Source organism: Cucumis melo, chromosome 12 (genome assembly GCF_025177605.1).
Source record: "Cucumis melo cultivar AY chromosome 12, USDA_Cmelo_AY_1.0, whole genome shotgun sequence".
Classification (NCBI taxonomy): domain Eukaryota; kingdom Viridiplantae; phylum Streptophyta; class Magnoliopsida; order Cucurbitales; family Cucurbitaceae; genus Cucumis; species Cucumis melo.
In genome coordinates this window covers 25,440,219-25,454,022 of record NC_066868.1, presented here as the reverse complement: position 1 = coordinate 25,454,022, position 13,804 = coordinate 25,440,219, and the positions used below count along the sequence as shown (strand labels likewise).

Sequence of the window (13,804 nt, the reverse complement as noted above, 5' to 3'; positions counted from 1 at the left end):
ACTCCTGATCCTTTCGGTTTTGATATTTGTTTTTACGGTGGGAGTTTTCTGGAGACTTCGGTTAGTGAAGGGGATCAAAAGAGGGCTTCTGAGAGCTTTGATGAGGAGGATGAGTGGGAGATTGAATCGGTTAATTCGGAGGAATTGAGTAAAAGGGCTGATGATTTTATTGCCAGAGTTAATATGCAGCGGAAGATTGAAGCTATGATGGTTGTGTATTGTTGTGATATGATGACGACGAAGAAACGATATAGAAAGAAGTACTATTAAGTCTTCTGTAATTTATCAGCTTCTTTGTTTAACTATGGAAGTCGTTCCGTTGCCTTACTATGTAATGATTTGTTCATATTTCAAACTTTATAAATGAAAAACGAGGACGAGTATGAAAAAGACACAGCCAATTTTGAGTGACTCGTGTAAAAACAGGGGAAGAAAACACATGAATAGTGCAATTCTTAAAAAATGTTATTTCTGGTTGGCACGTGTGCGGCTCATGCAGTTTTGAAAATGCCACGACTCTTTTTCCTTTTTGGATTTGTTATAAGAGGATTAAAAGTGAACTGAATTGTGTTATTTTGTTCTGAACTTTGTCTCTGTTTTCGGGAAGAAGAGTAAATTAGAAATGGGGTTGATTCATAGCTTCTTGAATTTAGTTTCTCCACCCATTACTTTCGTCTCTCTCGGATTCCTCTTGCCGCCGTATGTGGTTTTTAAGTATTTCCTTTATTTGGTTAGAGGTATTTTTAGCGAAGATGTCGCCGGAAAAGTAGTTCTCATCACCGGCGCTTCCTCCGGCATCGGCGAGGTAACTGAAAACCCTTCTTCCTTTGGTGAAGTTTTAATATAATAACTAACCTATTGATATGTTGGTGTAAGGTTTTGAGTTGAGTAGTGATTTCAAATAGACAGTATTCCAAATAGTGTTCCAACCTATTTAACATAACAATGAGCCCCAAGATTAAGACTTGTGGAATAGAAGTTTTTAAGATTTGATTGTTATGATTTTCTAGGTGGGAAGTATTTTTGAAAATCTCAATAACCAAAATATATACTATTACGAACAAACAATGATGAGTAATAACAATAACAAAGATAATAAAAACCTTTGGTTAACTGCTCTAGTTGGTTGTTGCCTTGAAAAGTTAACACAAAATCAAAAGTTTGTAAGGATGAGATTTGTGTTTATACTTTTGTATTAAATGCAGCATTTAGCATATCAGTACGCACAGAGAGGAGCTCGATTAGCTCTTGTAGATAGACGAGAGAGGCCACTTCACGAAGTTGCTGATATAGCTCGCTACTATGGCTCCCCTGATATTATCACCATTCCAGCCGACGTTTCCAACCTTCAAGATTGTCGACGAATCATCGATGAAACGATCAATCACTTTGGCCGACGTAACTCAATTAATCCACGTTTCAATATTCATCATTGCTATTGGATTCATCATAACTTTACTTCAATTTTGTGTTTGACTGCAGTGGATCATTTAGTTAACAATGCAGGCGTCGCCAACATGACCCTGTTCGAAGAAATCGAAGATATAACTTCTTTCAATCAAATAATGGTAACAACAAATACCAAAATTAGTAAATCTCAAGAGCAGTTCAAAACTTTATTATAATTTTTTAATCTCTTGGTGCAGGACACGAATTACTGGGGGTCGGTTTACACAACCCAATTTGCGATTCCATATTTGAGGAACAACAGAGGGAAGATCGTAGTCCTTTCTTCAACTGCGGCGTGGTTGCCGGCTCCAAGAATGAACATTTACAATGCAAGTTCTTGTCGTCTCTCTCTGTTTTATGGGTTTAAATTTCGTTTCATTTGGTTTTATGCTCTGTTTTTTTTCTTAGGCAACAAAGGCTGCACTTAAGAGCATGTTTGAAACATTGAGAGTGGAATTAGCTCCCGATATTGGGATCACAATTGTAACACCTGGGTTTGTTGAGTCTGAATTAACTAAAGGAAAGGCCTTGTATTCTCATGGTACAATCGAAGTTCATCAAGATGTTAGAGATGTAAGCATATAATTTCTCATATCTTCTTCTCTGTTTCTCTGTCTTTCCATAATTGATGGCATGACATTCATGGCAGGCTCTGATTGGTGCGATTCCGGTTGAGACGGTGGAGGCATGTGCAAAGGCCATTGTGAGGAGCGTGTGTCGTGGTGACCGGTACTTGACGGAGCCATCTTGGTACAATAGTGTGTATTACATGAAGGTGTTTTGCCCGGAGGTGTTGGAGTGGTTTTACCGTATATTTGTGTATACGAGGCCGGGAACCTCTGTCGCGGAGGCGCTGAACAAGAAAATGCTGGATGCCACCGGAGCCAAGAATGTAATGTACCCACCTTCCATACATTCTGTTGAAATCGAGGACGACTAGTTTTGCAAGAATCTCGTACAAAAGTTTTGGTCTTTCGATCTTTTTTGTATATATGTATGTATGTCTTTCAGCTTGGGATTGCTCTGTTTTTTAGACTACTTTGGTGTAGTTCTTCCATCTAGCAACGAATAAATGATAAATGATATATATGTGTGTGTATGAATTACAACCTTTCTGACTAAAAAACCATCGGGAAAAGTATTAAAAAAGTATGCAATAGGATTGAAGCGACGACGAGTTTTGTAAGATCATCTGCTAACTAGGCTTGGAAATGAAATTTGTCTTTGGCAACGTTTTATAAGATGGCATCAAGAAATGGGATATCTAGAGGTAATATATGTATAGAAGATGGTTTCCAACTTTTCTTCCTCCCAACTCTTTTTCTAATATTTTTTGCTTCAATTGTGAATCACAAAACATAGAACATGAAAACGTATAGTCATCTAGTAAAATTCGATATATGGATTTTTCATGCTTTTGTTAAAATAAGAGCAAAAAGTATTCTCCTAAAATATATATATATATAAAAACATGTAATTAAAGAAGGGTTAATTTGCATGGAAGTTCTTGGGTTTCAAGTTATTTTGAGCAATTTTCCTTTTATCAAATTTACTATAGCAACATTTGTTTTCTTTCTCACTATATTCATTTTCTGTTAATTATTTTATAATATAATGGACATATCTATTCAAGGATAATTGTAAGATAGAACCTCAAACCTTAAAAATGGTCCTTAATCCACTTAAAGAATTTTTCTCACTTGCTTATATAATCACTGGACAAAGTTAAAAAATTAACACATACATTATCACCTCTTAGTGGTCAAGGTTACAAAATCAAGTTATTTTTACTTTTTACTCTGCCTCCTCTTCTTTTCCATTGGTCCTTCTCCATTTTCCTTTTCTCCTTTATTGTTGACCGTCAAGACATTATAGAGGTGTCAATGCTAACTATCGAAGCGCCATACAGTGAAGCAAGTGAACGAGAGCAACGAAAGAGAGGAAACCGAGAATGAATGAGAGAGAAGACCAAGAGGGAGAGGGAGAGAGCAAGAAAGAGAAAGAAGACCAGAACTTATCGAGTGAGAACAGGAAAAAGGAGGTCGAAAGAGAGCTAAATAGCGGGACAACAAAATATCTTTTCATGCCAAAAATTCTACTTTAGTAATTTTATCCGAAAACGAGTAACTCAAGTTTTAGGTCCCTTACAAAGCCATATAAGATATGAAAACATAAAGATGGTGCAGGAAAAAGTTAATAGCATTCGTCCAATTTCAAAATCCACATGTAAACCATACAGATTGCCTCGTCTTTTGAACTTTAGAAAACATAATTAGGTTTATAGCCTATTCTGTTTTTTCCCTCCTCTCATCTCATTTTCATTAACCCCACTCTCCCCCTTCCAAACCACCGATTCATTTTCATCTCAACACTCTGCCTTTTTCCTACCAGCTGTGGTTTACATAACCATCTTCAATGAATCGTGTCAATGGTAGCACCTACACAAACCTTCTTTCGAGATCAACATGGATCGTGTAAAACAATTTCTGAAAACATTATCATCCTCATCTCCCCAAATTGAAGACAAATTCAAGTAGCAAAGGTGAGTATTTGTCACCTTTGGATAGTTTATCAGCACGTATCACTATTCATGCATTTCAAAATTTGACACCACCTTCTTCTTCTACATTCTGCTTGCTTACTTCCCCTATATAATCTCCTTCAATTATTTTTCCTCTTTTCAGATTGTGTATGCTCACAGAGGATTTTTAATTAGGCAGCTATGAATCTTATTCACAGCTTTCTTAATTTAGTCTCTCCACCCTTTACTTTTATCACCCTTTTCCTTTTACTTCCGCCTTATCAAGCTCTCAAATCCTTCCTCTCTTTATTTTGTGTTCTCTTCACTGAAGATGTCAATGGAAAAGTCGTTCTCATCACCGGCGCTTCCTCCGGTATCGGCGAGGTAATCCATCTATTCAAATTGAGGGAGACGACTAATAATGGGAATTAATTATTATTTTTATTATTATTGTTGCAGCATTTGGCGTACGAGTATGCAAAACGAGGAGCTTGCTTAGTACTTGTAGCAAGACGACAGAATTTACTTGAAGAAGTTGCAGATATCGCTCGGTATTATGGATCACCAAACGTAATCACCATTAAAGCAGATGTTTCCAAGTTTGAAGATTGCCGACGAGTCATTAACGAGACAATGAATCACTTTAGGAGATGTAAGAGCATAAATTTTCCAAATTTCAATTTAGACAACCAAAAACAGAGTAGTTTTTTGCCAATGATTTTGTAATGCAAATGCAGTGGATCATTTGGTGAACAATGCGGCGATAACCCATTTGGTGTTGTTTGAAGACATAGCCGATATCACTGCGTTCAAGCAAGTAATGGTAATAACAATTAACTGGATGCTCTTAAAACTAAAAATTGAAAAAAAAAAAAATTGGGTTTTGGGATCTAAGGATTAATTTGGGGAAAACTGCAGGATATAAATTACTGGGGAGCAATATACTTGACCCATTTAGCAATTCCTTATTTGAGAATAAGCAGAGGGCAGATCGTGGCGTTGTCGGCTCCTCCAGCCTGGCTACCGGCGCCGAGAATGAGTATCTACAATGTATGCTTGTAAATTTAGAAATATTGAGATATTGTGGGTTTGTTTTTGTCTAAATGAGATTTGGGAAAATTGAAAAATGGCAGTCGAGCAAGGCGGCGATTAAGAGTATGTTTGAGACACTGAGAGTGGAGCTGGCACCGGATATCGGTGTGACGATCGTAACTCCGGGTTTCGTTGAATCGGAATTGACTCAAGGAAAAGCTTTGAACGCTTTCGGGAAAGTTGAACTTCGTCAGGACATGAGGGATGTAAGCAAATTTCTCAACCCCTTTTCAAAATTGATTTACGGTTTAGAATCATATAAATTGAAGGTAGAAATAAAATGGTGACAGGCATTGATCGGAATTGTACCGGTGGAGACGGCGGAGGAATGCGCTAAGGGGGTGGTGAGAGGGGTATGCAGAGGATATAGGTACGTGACGGAGCCGTCGTGGTACAAAGTGTTGTATTACTGGAAGGCGTTTTGCCCGGAGTTGGTTGAGTGGTGCTACCGGATAATGACGATGCCGGCGGCGGGAGGTTCGGAATCCGACGCCCTGAGCAAGCAAACGTTGGATTATACGGGTGGGAAGTATCTGCTGTATCCGTCTTCGATTCGATCTTCGGAGCTGAAGGGCGATTGATCAAATTTCATGCATGAAGCAGCATTTGGTCTTTATTTTGTGTGTTTTGTGTGTTTTTACTTCTTTGCAATATCTCTCAGCTTCCTCTTACTTTTTCTTTCATATATTCAAACACTTTGTTTTGTCTATGGAATAAAGAAATTATCTGATTTTATTTAACTTTTAGAGTAAATTGACTATGAGATTTCCTCATAGTTACTTGCAAATTCAATTACGGTTTATGTATTTTAATTTGAGTTACCAAATTAGCAAATTTTGCACCCATGAATACATATAATAACAACTATTCATATCAACTTGAAGAATCATATTAACTTACACCCGTCTGTTTCACATCATCGACTTTTTTTTGCCACTGTTTTTCTAACTAGGCTACAAGTCTAATTTTTGTAATTTATTTTTCCCCTTTTCTTTTTGCAAGTAATCCTAAATATTTTATATTAATCTTTTATTATTTAATTAGGCCATATTTTTATTGTTCATTTTTTAACATAAAAATTATTTAAAAAATCCATCTTTTATGTTATATGAGTTTTCCTAGACAATCGTATCTTTTAATTATATAAAACTCGGTTGAGCACAAGTTTTCTGTACTATTAGTTAACTTTGGAGTTTTGCTGGATCATATATCAATTCCATGGCTTGCTTTCACGTACAACTATCTGTGTTGGAGTCAATCGTAATCTTTAAAATATGCATGAGCTACTCCTATCATTATTTAGTTTGAAAAATAAACTCTAAATTTATTATATATATATATCAGAAAAAGGAACTGTAATAAGAGTAAAAATGATAATTCAAAGATATACAAACCCTCAAAATGTTTTGTGTTGGTTGTCTACTTTAATTCAAATATATAATAACGACAAGTTTTGAGAATAACAACAATGATTAGTTTCAGTATCTTTATGTAACCTCCTCTTTATAACTCCTAAAGTATTTATATTGAAAAACAGCACTAACAAATCATTCAAATATTTCTGTTTGAATCATAAGCAGAGATAAATTTTAATGGAGTAATTGGTGGATTCATTACATAGCAACTAAATATATTCGTTCGAAGAGATTTGGGCGTGACGTGGAGCAGAGTAATTTGTGCAGCAGTTTATAATACGGGTGTTGCTTCTTTGCCATGCAACTATGCCACGTAAAGTGTTCAAATCGTTTTAATTAATTAACTGATCCCTCAAATTACATACTTTCTTTTAGCTTTCTGAATCCGAAGAATCCCATGGATCTCATCAACAATTTCTTGAATCTCATAATTCACCGTATATCTCAAACTGCCTTTTCCTACATTTTCCCACTTTATTTCTTCTTCAAGCTTCTTTTATTCCCAATAAGATCCACTTTTGCCGAAGATGTCGCCGGAAAAGTTGTTCTCATCACCGGAGCATCCTCAGGCATCGGCGAGGTTTAAAACCCCACCATTTATTTATTTAATTAATCAGTAATTTGGTTTCTTTTTTTGTTAATTTCGAGTATTATATACTTTTATGTGTATATATGAAGCATGTGGCTTACGAGTACGCTAAAAGAGGAGCTTATTTAGCGTTGGTTGCCAGAAGAGAAAACCGTCTCCGGGAAGTTGCGGAGGTGGCTGAGATTTTGGGCTCACCTTTTGCTCTTGTTATTCATGCTGACGTCTCCGACGTTGATGATTGTAAACGGTGTGTTCAAACAACTCTCGCTCACTTCGGACGTTGTAAGTTCTTTTGTAACTCATTTTTATTTTCTCTTAAATATTTGTTTTTGTGTGTCTGCATTTTTGGGGCCAAAATGTACTTAAAAATGGAAAACGAAAACTTAATGAACGAACATGATGAGGAAACGTCAATCAGTAGTCTCGAGATATAGAAATTTTTATGGAGAATGTAGAATAAGAGTTTGTTTTAGATGATTTATTTTGACACCCTATGATAAAGTTTGTTGCATTGTTACATTGAAATAGTGGATCACTTGGTTAACAACGCGGGGATAACCAGCATCAACTTGTTCGAAGAATATGACGACCCAAGAAACGTTGCATCAGTAATGGTGAATATACATCAAATTTCATTGATTTAACAAAAATAGCCGCATAGTGACGAAAATGAATGTTCTTTGTTCTTCAAACAGGACACAGACTTCTGGGGAACGGTTTATTGCACTTATTACGCCATTCCATACCTCAAACAAACAAGAGGCAAAATCATCGGAATTGCTTCCTCCGCCGCCTGGCTACCCACCCCTCGCCTCAGCTTCTACACTGTAAATAAAATCCCCTCCCCTGTTTTGCCTTCTATGTTGTATATCCTATTTTTTTGTATTAAATAAAACACTTTGAATGGAAAGGCAAGCAAAGCAGCAGTGATAAGTTTCTACGAGACATTGAGAGTTGAAATTGGGAGAGATGTCGGAATTACGATTGTGACACCGGGGTTGACGGAGTCGGAGATGACGCAGGGGAAATTCATGTTTGAAGATGGGAAGATGTACCTGGATCAAGAATTGAGAGATGCGGTAATGAGTGTAATGCCGATAGAGGCGGTGGGCAGTGCAGCGGAGGCCATTGTGAAGGGTGGCTGCAGGGGAGATGAGTATGTGACGGAACCGCCGTGGATGAGGATGACGTTTTACTGGAGGATGTTTTTGCCGGAGATGGTCGAGTGGTTGAATCACTTGTTTATTATGACCGGAAGTTCCCCGACGGAGAGTTTCGGGAAAAGGGTACTCGAGTTTACAGGATTGAAGCCCTTTATTTATCCAGCTTCGGTGCGATGCTCGGAATTGGGATATGAAAAGGAATACTACTAGTATTGTTGTCTTTGTTTTTATGGTTAACTTTGTAATTGGAGAGCGATTAGAAGGAATTTTTATTTTTGTTATCCAAATAGTGAATATATCTTAGGTGGAATATTTGTTTTGTGGCAGTGTTACGTGTTGCTTCTCAGGCATGCATGCTAGCACACGTGTTCATCCGTTTTGTTCTTTCCTTCCTTTGGTTAAAATTTAAATTTCAAACTTCCAAACTCTGTTATGTGTAATGAAATGATCCAACAATTCTATGGATCCCCTCAATAATTTCTTAAACCTTATACTTCCACCCACTTCTCTAGTATCTTTCTTCTTTTTTCTCCCAATTTACTTGTTTTTCAAATCTCTCTCATCCATAATTAGGTCTATTTTCAGCGAAGATGTCGCCGGAAAAGTTGTTCTCATCACCGGAGCATCCTCCGGCATCGGCGAGGTTTTATTTCAAAAAAAAAAATCAAAATTAAAATTGCACTAACTCTTATATTTGGTTTTAATTTGTGTTGACTTTTAATTTTGAAGCATCTGGCGTACGAATATGCTAAGCGAGGAGCTTATTTGGCGTTGGTCGCCAGAAGAGAGAACCGGCTCCGGGAAGTGGCCGCTGTGGCTCAGTATTTAGGGTCACCTTATGCTCTCGTGATTCCGGCGGATATTTCCAAGATTGAAGACTGTAAACGGTGTATCCAAACCACCGTCACCCACTTCCGCCGACGTAACGTCCCCTTTATCATTCCATCCATTTTCTTTTAACATTCAATTTTCATTTTTTGTTTTTTGTTAGATTCATCAACTCGTCTCAAAATTGATAATATACAAATTATGCTAACTGAGTAGTAATTTGTGATTGGATAGCTATGTATTTTTCTTGAATTTTACTAATGATATAATAATTAAATTTGAAAAAAAAAAAAAAACAGTGGATCATCTGGTGAACAACGCAGGAGTATCAAGCGTCAACCTGTTTGAAGAATACGACAACCTCCAAAATGCTGTCCCGGTGATGGTACGTACCTTTGTTTTTCCATAATCTTTCTTAATTAATCCTCTTTGATCATCTATACCTACTTTTAATTTAAACTTTAATTGGATTATTTGAAAAATGAAGTTTATATATATGTGCAGGATGTAAACTTCTGGGGAATGGTATATTGTAGCTATTATGGGATTCCACACTTAAAGCAAAGCAGAGGGAAGATCATCGGAATCGCTTCTTCCGCTGCATGGTTGCCTGCCCCCAGGCTCAGCTTCTACACCGTAATATATATTCTAATTGTAAAGATAAGAAAGCTAAATAAACTTTGCTTAGCACTGTGAGCTATTTATAACCAATCATATTTGTGATTATTTTAACTAAGAGAAGAGTAACACAAAATTTAGTTATTGATTTCATGTCAACTTTGATATATGTTTGCTAACTAAATTATTATTATTTAATTTGGATATTGAAGTCTAGCAAAGCAGCAGTGATAAGCTTCTACGAGACATTAAGAGTGGAGGTTGGAAGAGACATCGGAATCACCATCGTCACGCCCGGGCTGGTTGAGTCGGAGATGACACAGGGAAAATTCATATCCAAAGATGGCCGTTTATACCTGGACCAACAACTCAGAGACGTAACTTGATCATTTTACCTGATCTCTCATTTATTCTCTTTTTAGAAAAACAAAATAAATAATCAAAAGTGCCTGACATAAACCTGCAGGCTACAGTGAGTGCAATGCCGATTATGCCGATCGACGATGCGGTGAAGGGGATATTAAGGAGTGTGTGTAGGGGAGACCGGTATGCGACGGAGCCACGGTGGATGAGAATGGCGTTTTACTATAAAACGTTGTGGCCTGAGTTAGTAGAGTGGTTTAATTACTTGATTAACATGCGTGGTTCATCTGATTCTCCTACAGATACTTTTGGGAAAAGGCTGATTCAGCTCAGTGGATTGAAGAGTTGGTTTTATCCGGACTCTGTTCGTTCACCGGACTTGGCCGACCTCAAAACTAGCTGATTCCCACTTCTCCCAATTACCCCATAAGTTGATGTGTTGTAAAATTTCAGTTCAGTTTTATATGTAAAAAGAGATTTACACTCAATATCTCATGACTGAAACTCCATCTATGAATTTTGTTAATGTTTGATGGTTATACTGATATATTATTTAATATACTTTATAATTCTAAAATCATTTTTCTTCTTATATATATTAAAGATAAGATTTTGGGGTGAATCTTCCTTCTTAATTCAAGAAGAAAAACCTTATTTTCTTTCTTCGTCGCATCGAATTTTACATTTGTTTTCTCGACGTATATAGATTATTGGATGTATGTTTGAAAAGTGGGCTTGGAGCAGGGTATGGACCGAAATGGGCAAAGTCCATTTGAGATGATGAGGCCATTTGTGGAGGCTATCGTTTTCATTGATTTGCTCATACATATATCGTCGGCGGAAGAAGATGGCTCATAGTCAATAGTCATAGATGACGCCTTCAAATTTTGTGAATGTTCGATGAATAATATTTACTCAAATAAACACTTCAAAAATCCCATTTTAATTCTTATCTTTCCCTTTTCTTTTCTTGCTTGTCACAACTTACAATGTGATAGAAACCTATACTTTAAAAGTCATACACATACATAATTACTTGATATAGCATTCGGAAAAAATATATAAAAAAAAAAAGTCAATGTTTGTTAATTCAAACATGATTTGAAATTAATTATTGCGTCACAAGAAAATTTTGATATTAATTTAATAGCTATAGATAGACTAATTTATTATAAAAGATTATTGAGTAGAGAAATATTTTAATGTTTCTTTCTATGTATGTTTAGTTTGTAATTATGTTTACAAAATATCTGTGTGTTGATTTTTATGTTGTTTAATAATATAAGTTTACTTATATGCTCATTAATTGAAGCTAATAAAAGATGCATGAATGCATGAGAGTAAATTGAAAATTACTTGCCAAATATTTAACATAATAAAGTAAACTCTAATCAATTTGATGAGAAAAATGTAAATTAAACCTTAAGTCAATCTCTCGTTGATACTTTAACTTGATATGAAACTTATCCATTTTATTGTTTCCAATCTTTAACCTTGACATCAAAAATATTTTCTATTATTTCATAGATTCATCTATTTTCAAATTATAAATTTATAATAATGTATGTTTTGGTGTATACAAATTATATCATCCTCGTATATTATTTTATTTGAGATACAAAGAGAGGTTTTAGAAGAAGGACAAAAGTTTATGTGTTTTGTTCAATTATTTATCATTAATTCAAAGTATTTAATGAATTTATTAAATGCAATCACATATAGGACGCATGGATTCCAAAGCTCTCATAGTCATATACGACATGATTATTGATTGTGTTGACATACAAATATAAAATAATAGCTGATTTCATGTGAGTATATTTTTTAACCCTTTTCATTTTAATTATTAACACCATAGATTAGGTGATGGCTTTGCACTTAAAGTTATAATTAATATCACTAATTAGTGATGCGGCATGCGAGAGGCAATGAATGTTATTATTTTCTTAAACCATACTACCAAATTGAATTTAAACCCACTTTAATTAACTTCAAAAATTTATTTCAAACGACTTTAATTAACATATACGAGTATCTTAGTAACCACGAAATCTCTAGTTAGATATGTCTATCCCAAATATTCAATGTTATAGTATGCATGCGAACATAGATTATATGGTTTGATGTTCGATATGCTATACTAATTTAGGGTTTATGAAACCTTAGAAAATTCCAAAAAGAGGGGAAAAAACAATTTTGAAGTACTTAATTTTGAAAAAATAGAGTTTTGATAAGCTGTAGAAATAGATTTTAAAATTTTTAGAATCGTTTTCATTAAAAAGAATAAAATGATTTTTTTTCTTAAACCAATTTAATATAGGAAACAAATATTTTCCTATATTCGTTAAAAGATCATCCTACCTGGTATTCACTCCTTTACCAATCAACCATACATCAATATCAATTTTTATATTGGCTTATTAGTATATATATATGTAATGAGTATTTTGCATAAGTTGCTTTCAAATATAGTTTATTGAGTTTGGAAAACAAAAATTCAATGCATATTAACCACTTTTTTTTATAAAAAAAATTTCTGACTTTTTATTCTACTCGTGATCCATTTTGTTTTTTTTATAAAAATAATTAAACCCTTTGACAATTGTGATATCATCATATATCACCACTATAATTCATTCCCACTTTATCATCTCATTATTTGAAACAGTCCTAACATATATTTCCCCAAACTATATTACTCATCAACTGAATACTATATTTATCAAATTTTCTAGCTACCTAGGTAGACTTTTCTACCATTCTCAACTATTCTTGATACTCAAAATATAAAGTACATATATTAGATTTTAATTATTTAAATCTTAAGGGTGATTTCTCCTTTTTAGTTTATGTAATTGCTCTCATGTTGAGTTTTTTTGTAATTGAGAAGTAAAAAGAAAAAAGAGAACTCTAATTTTGTGTGTTTTTGATGTCTTGGAAACCTCCATCCATTTACAACCGCAAATCATCTAGTCTTAATTTCTTTCTAATTCTTCTTTTGTGATAAGAAATTTCTTCCTAATTTCAATACACACGAATTAAAGAAGAAATCTTACCCTATATATAAGAAAAATAAATAAATAAATATATATATATTTGTGAAATTATGTGCCGAGTCAAAGTCCATTTAATTTAAGCATCGATGACGGACTCAACACCCTATACCCAACGCCATTTCTACTACCGCAACTAGTCAGCCGAAGTGGGCTACAACCGCTTTCTCCACCCGTCCAACGGCTGCTAAGCCCATCGCCGCCGCCGTCCATCTCCGCCAACACATTATAAAACATCCCAACTTCACAAGGAAGCAAAATAGGGCCTTGACTATTATACCCATATTCCACCTCGGCATCTTCTAGCAGCATCTGAAACAAGGGATGGTTCGCAAATTCCGTTCTCACAACAAACCGTTGCCGTTCCGCTCCCACATACACCGCAAAACAACCGTCCGGAGCCACCGGTGTTTTATATTTCGAACCACTGTTCCAAGATTTGCTCTTTTTCGACATACCGACCGCCGTTCCTCCGGTCACCGATCGGCTCCTACCCAATCCCTTCAAACCCATATACTTACTCCACTTCTTCTTCATCCCCTCCATGTAAATTATCAAATCCCCAAAGGCTAGTTTGCAAAGAAGAGAAAACTAAAGGAGGGGAGAATTTTTTTAGTTTGTTTTGGTCCGAAAGAAAGGTTGGAAAGAGGGTTGGATTTATATAGGGACGGAAAGGATAAAGTTTTGATTTTTAATATTTAATTTAAGCAGCC

At 35.3% G+C, this 13,804-nt stretch overlaps 5 protein-coding genes across 7 annotated transcripts; 4 read left to right on the top strand and 1 right to left on the bottom strand.

The window, feature by feature from the left end:
• Positions 1-387: 387 nt before the first annotated feature.
• Positions 388-2,545, top strand: LOC103484591 (11-beta-hydroxysteroid dehydrogenase A-like). 2 transcript variants are annotated; one of them, XM_008441742.3, is made up of 6 exons: positions 388-805; positions 1,206-1,398; positions 1,483-1,568; positions 1,647-1,778; positions 1,858-2,022; positions 2,099-2,545. In XM_008441742.3, exons 1-6 carry the CDS (start codon positions 623-625, stop codon positions 2,387-2,389), a joined length of 1,050 nt encoding a protein of 349 aa, XP_008439964.2. In that variant the 5' UTR covers positions 388-622; the 3' UTR covers positions 2,390-2,545. The 2 variants fall into 2 exon arrangements, with proteins under 2 accessions (XP_008439964.2, XP_016899107.2); XM_017043618.2 differs by having other exon boundaries at positions 1,206-1,568.
• Positions 2,546-4,133: 1,588 nt separating this feature from the next.
• LOC103489041 (11-beta-hydroxysteroid dehydrogenase A-like) lies at positions 4,134-5,802 on the top strand. Its single transcript, XM_008448037.3, has 6 exons — positions 4,134-4,354; positions 4,430-4,622; positions 4,708-4,793; positions 4,889-5,020; positions 5,104-5,268; positions 5,353-5,802. The coding sequence occupies exons 1-6, from the start codon at positions 4,172-4,174 to the stop codon at positions 5,641-5,643; spliced, it is 1,050 nt and encodes a 349-aa protein (XP_008446259.1). The 5' UTR covers positions 4,134-4,171; the 3' UTR covers positions 5,644-5,802.
• A 1,026-nt stretch (positions 5,803-6,828) lies between these two features.
• Positions 6,829-8,726, top strand: LOC103489048 (11-beta-hydroxysteroid dehydrogenase A-like). Of its 2 annotated transcripts, none has more exons than XM_051080104.1 (5): positions 6,829-7,057; positions 7,156-7,348; positions 7,595-7,674; positions 7,762-7,893; positions 7,978-8,726. In XM_051080104.1, the coding sequence occupies exons 1-5, from the start codon at positions 6,875-6,877 to the stop codon at positions 8,437-8,439; spliced, it is 1,050 nt and encodes a 349-aa protein (XP_050936061.1). In that variant the 5' UTR covers positions 6,829-6,874; the 3' UTR covers positions 8,440-8,726. The 2 variants fall into 2 exon arrangements, with proteins under 2 accessions (XP_050936061.1, XP_008446273.2); XM_008448051.2 differs by having other exon boundaries at positions 7,595-7,680.
• LOC103489056 (11-beta-hydroxysteroid dehydrogenase A-like) lies at positions 8,690-10,577 on the top strand. The gene is made up of 6 exons (XM_008448061.2): positions 8,690-8,872; positions 8,959-9,151; positions 9,357-9,442; positions 9,562-9,693; positions 9,888-10,052; positions 10,142-10,577. The coding sequence occupies exons 1-6, from the start codon at positions 8,690-8,692 to the stop codon at positions 10,439-10,441; spliced, it is 1,059 nt and encodes a 352-aa protein (XP_008446283.1). The 3' UTR covers positions 10,442-10,577.
• Positions 10,578-12,943: 2,366 nt separating this feature from the next.
• On the bottom strand, positions 12,944-13,739 carry LOC103489067 (auxin-responsive protein SAUR71-like). Its single transcript, XM_008448071.3, has one exon. It carries the CDS (start codon positions 13,635-13,637, stop codon positions 13,155-13,157), a length of 483 nt encoding a protein of 160 aa, XP_008446293.1. The 5' UTR covers positions 13,638-13,739; the 3' UTR covers positions 12,944-13,154.
• Between the last annotated feature and the right edge of the window lie 65 nt (positions 13,740-13,804).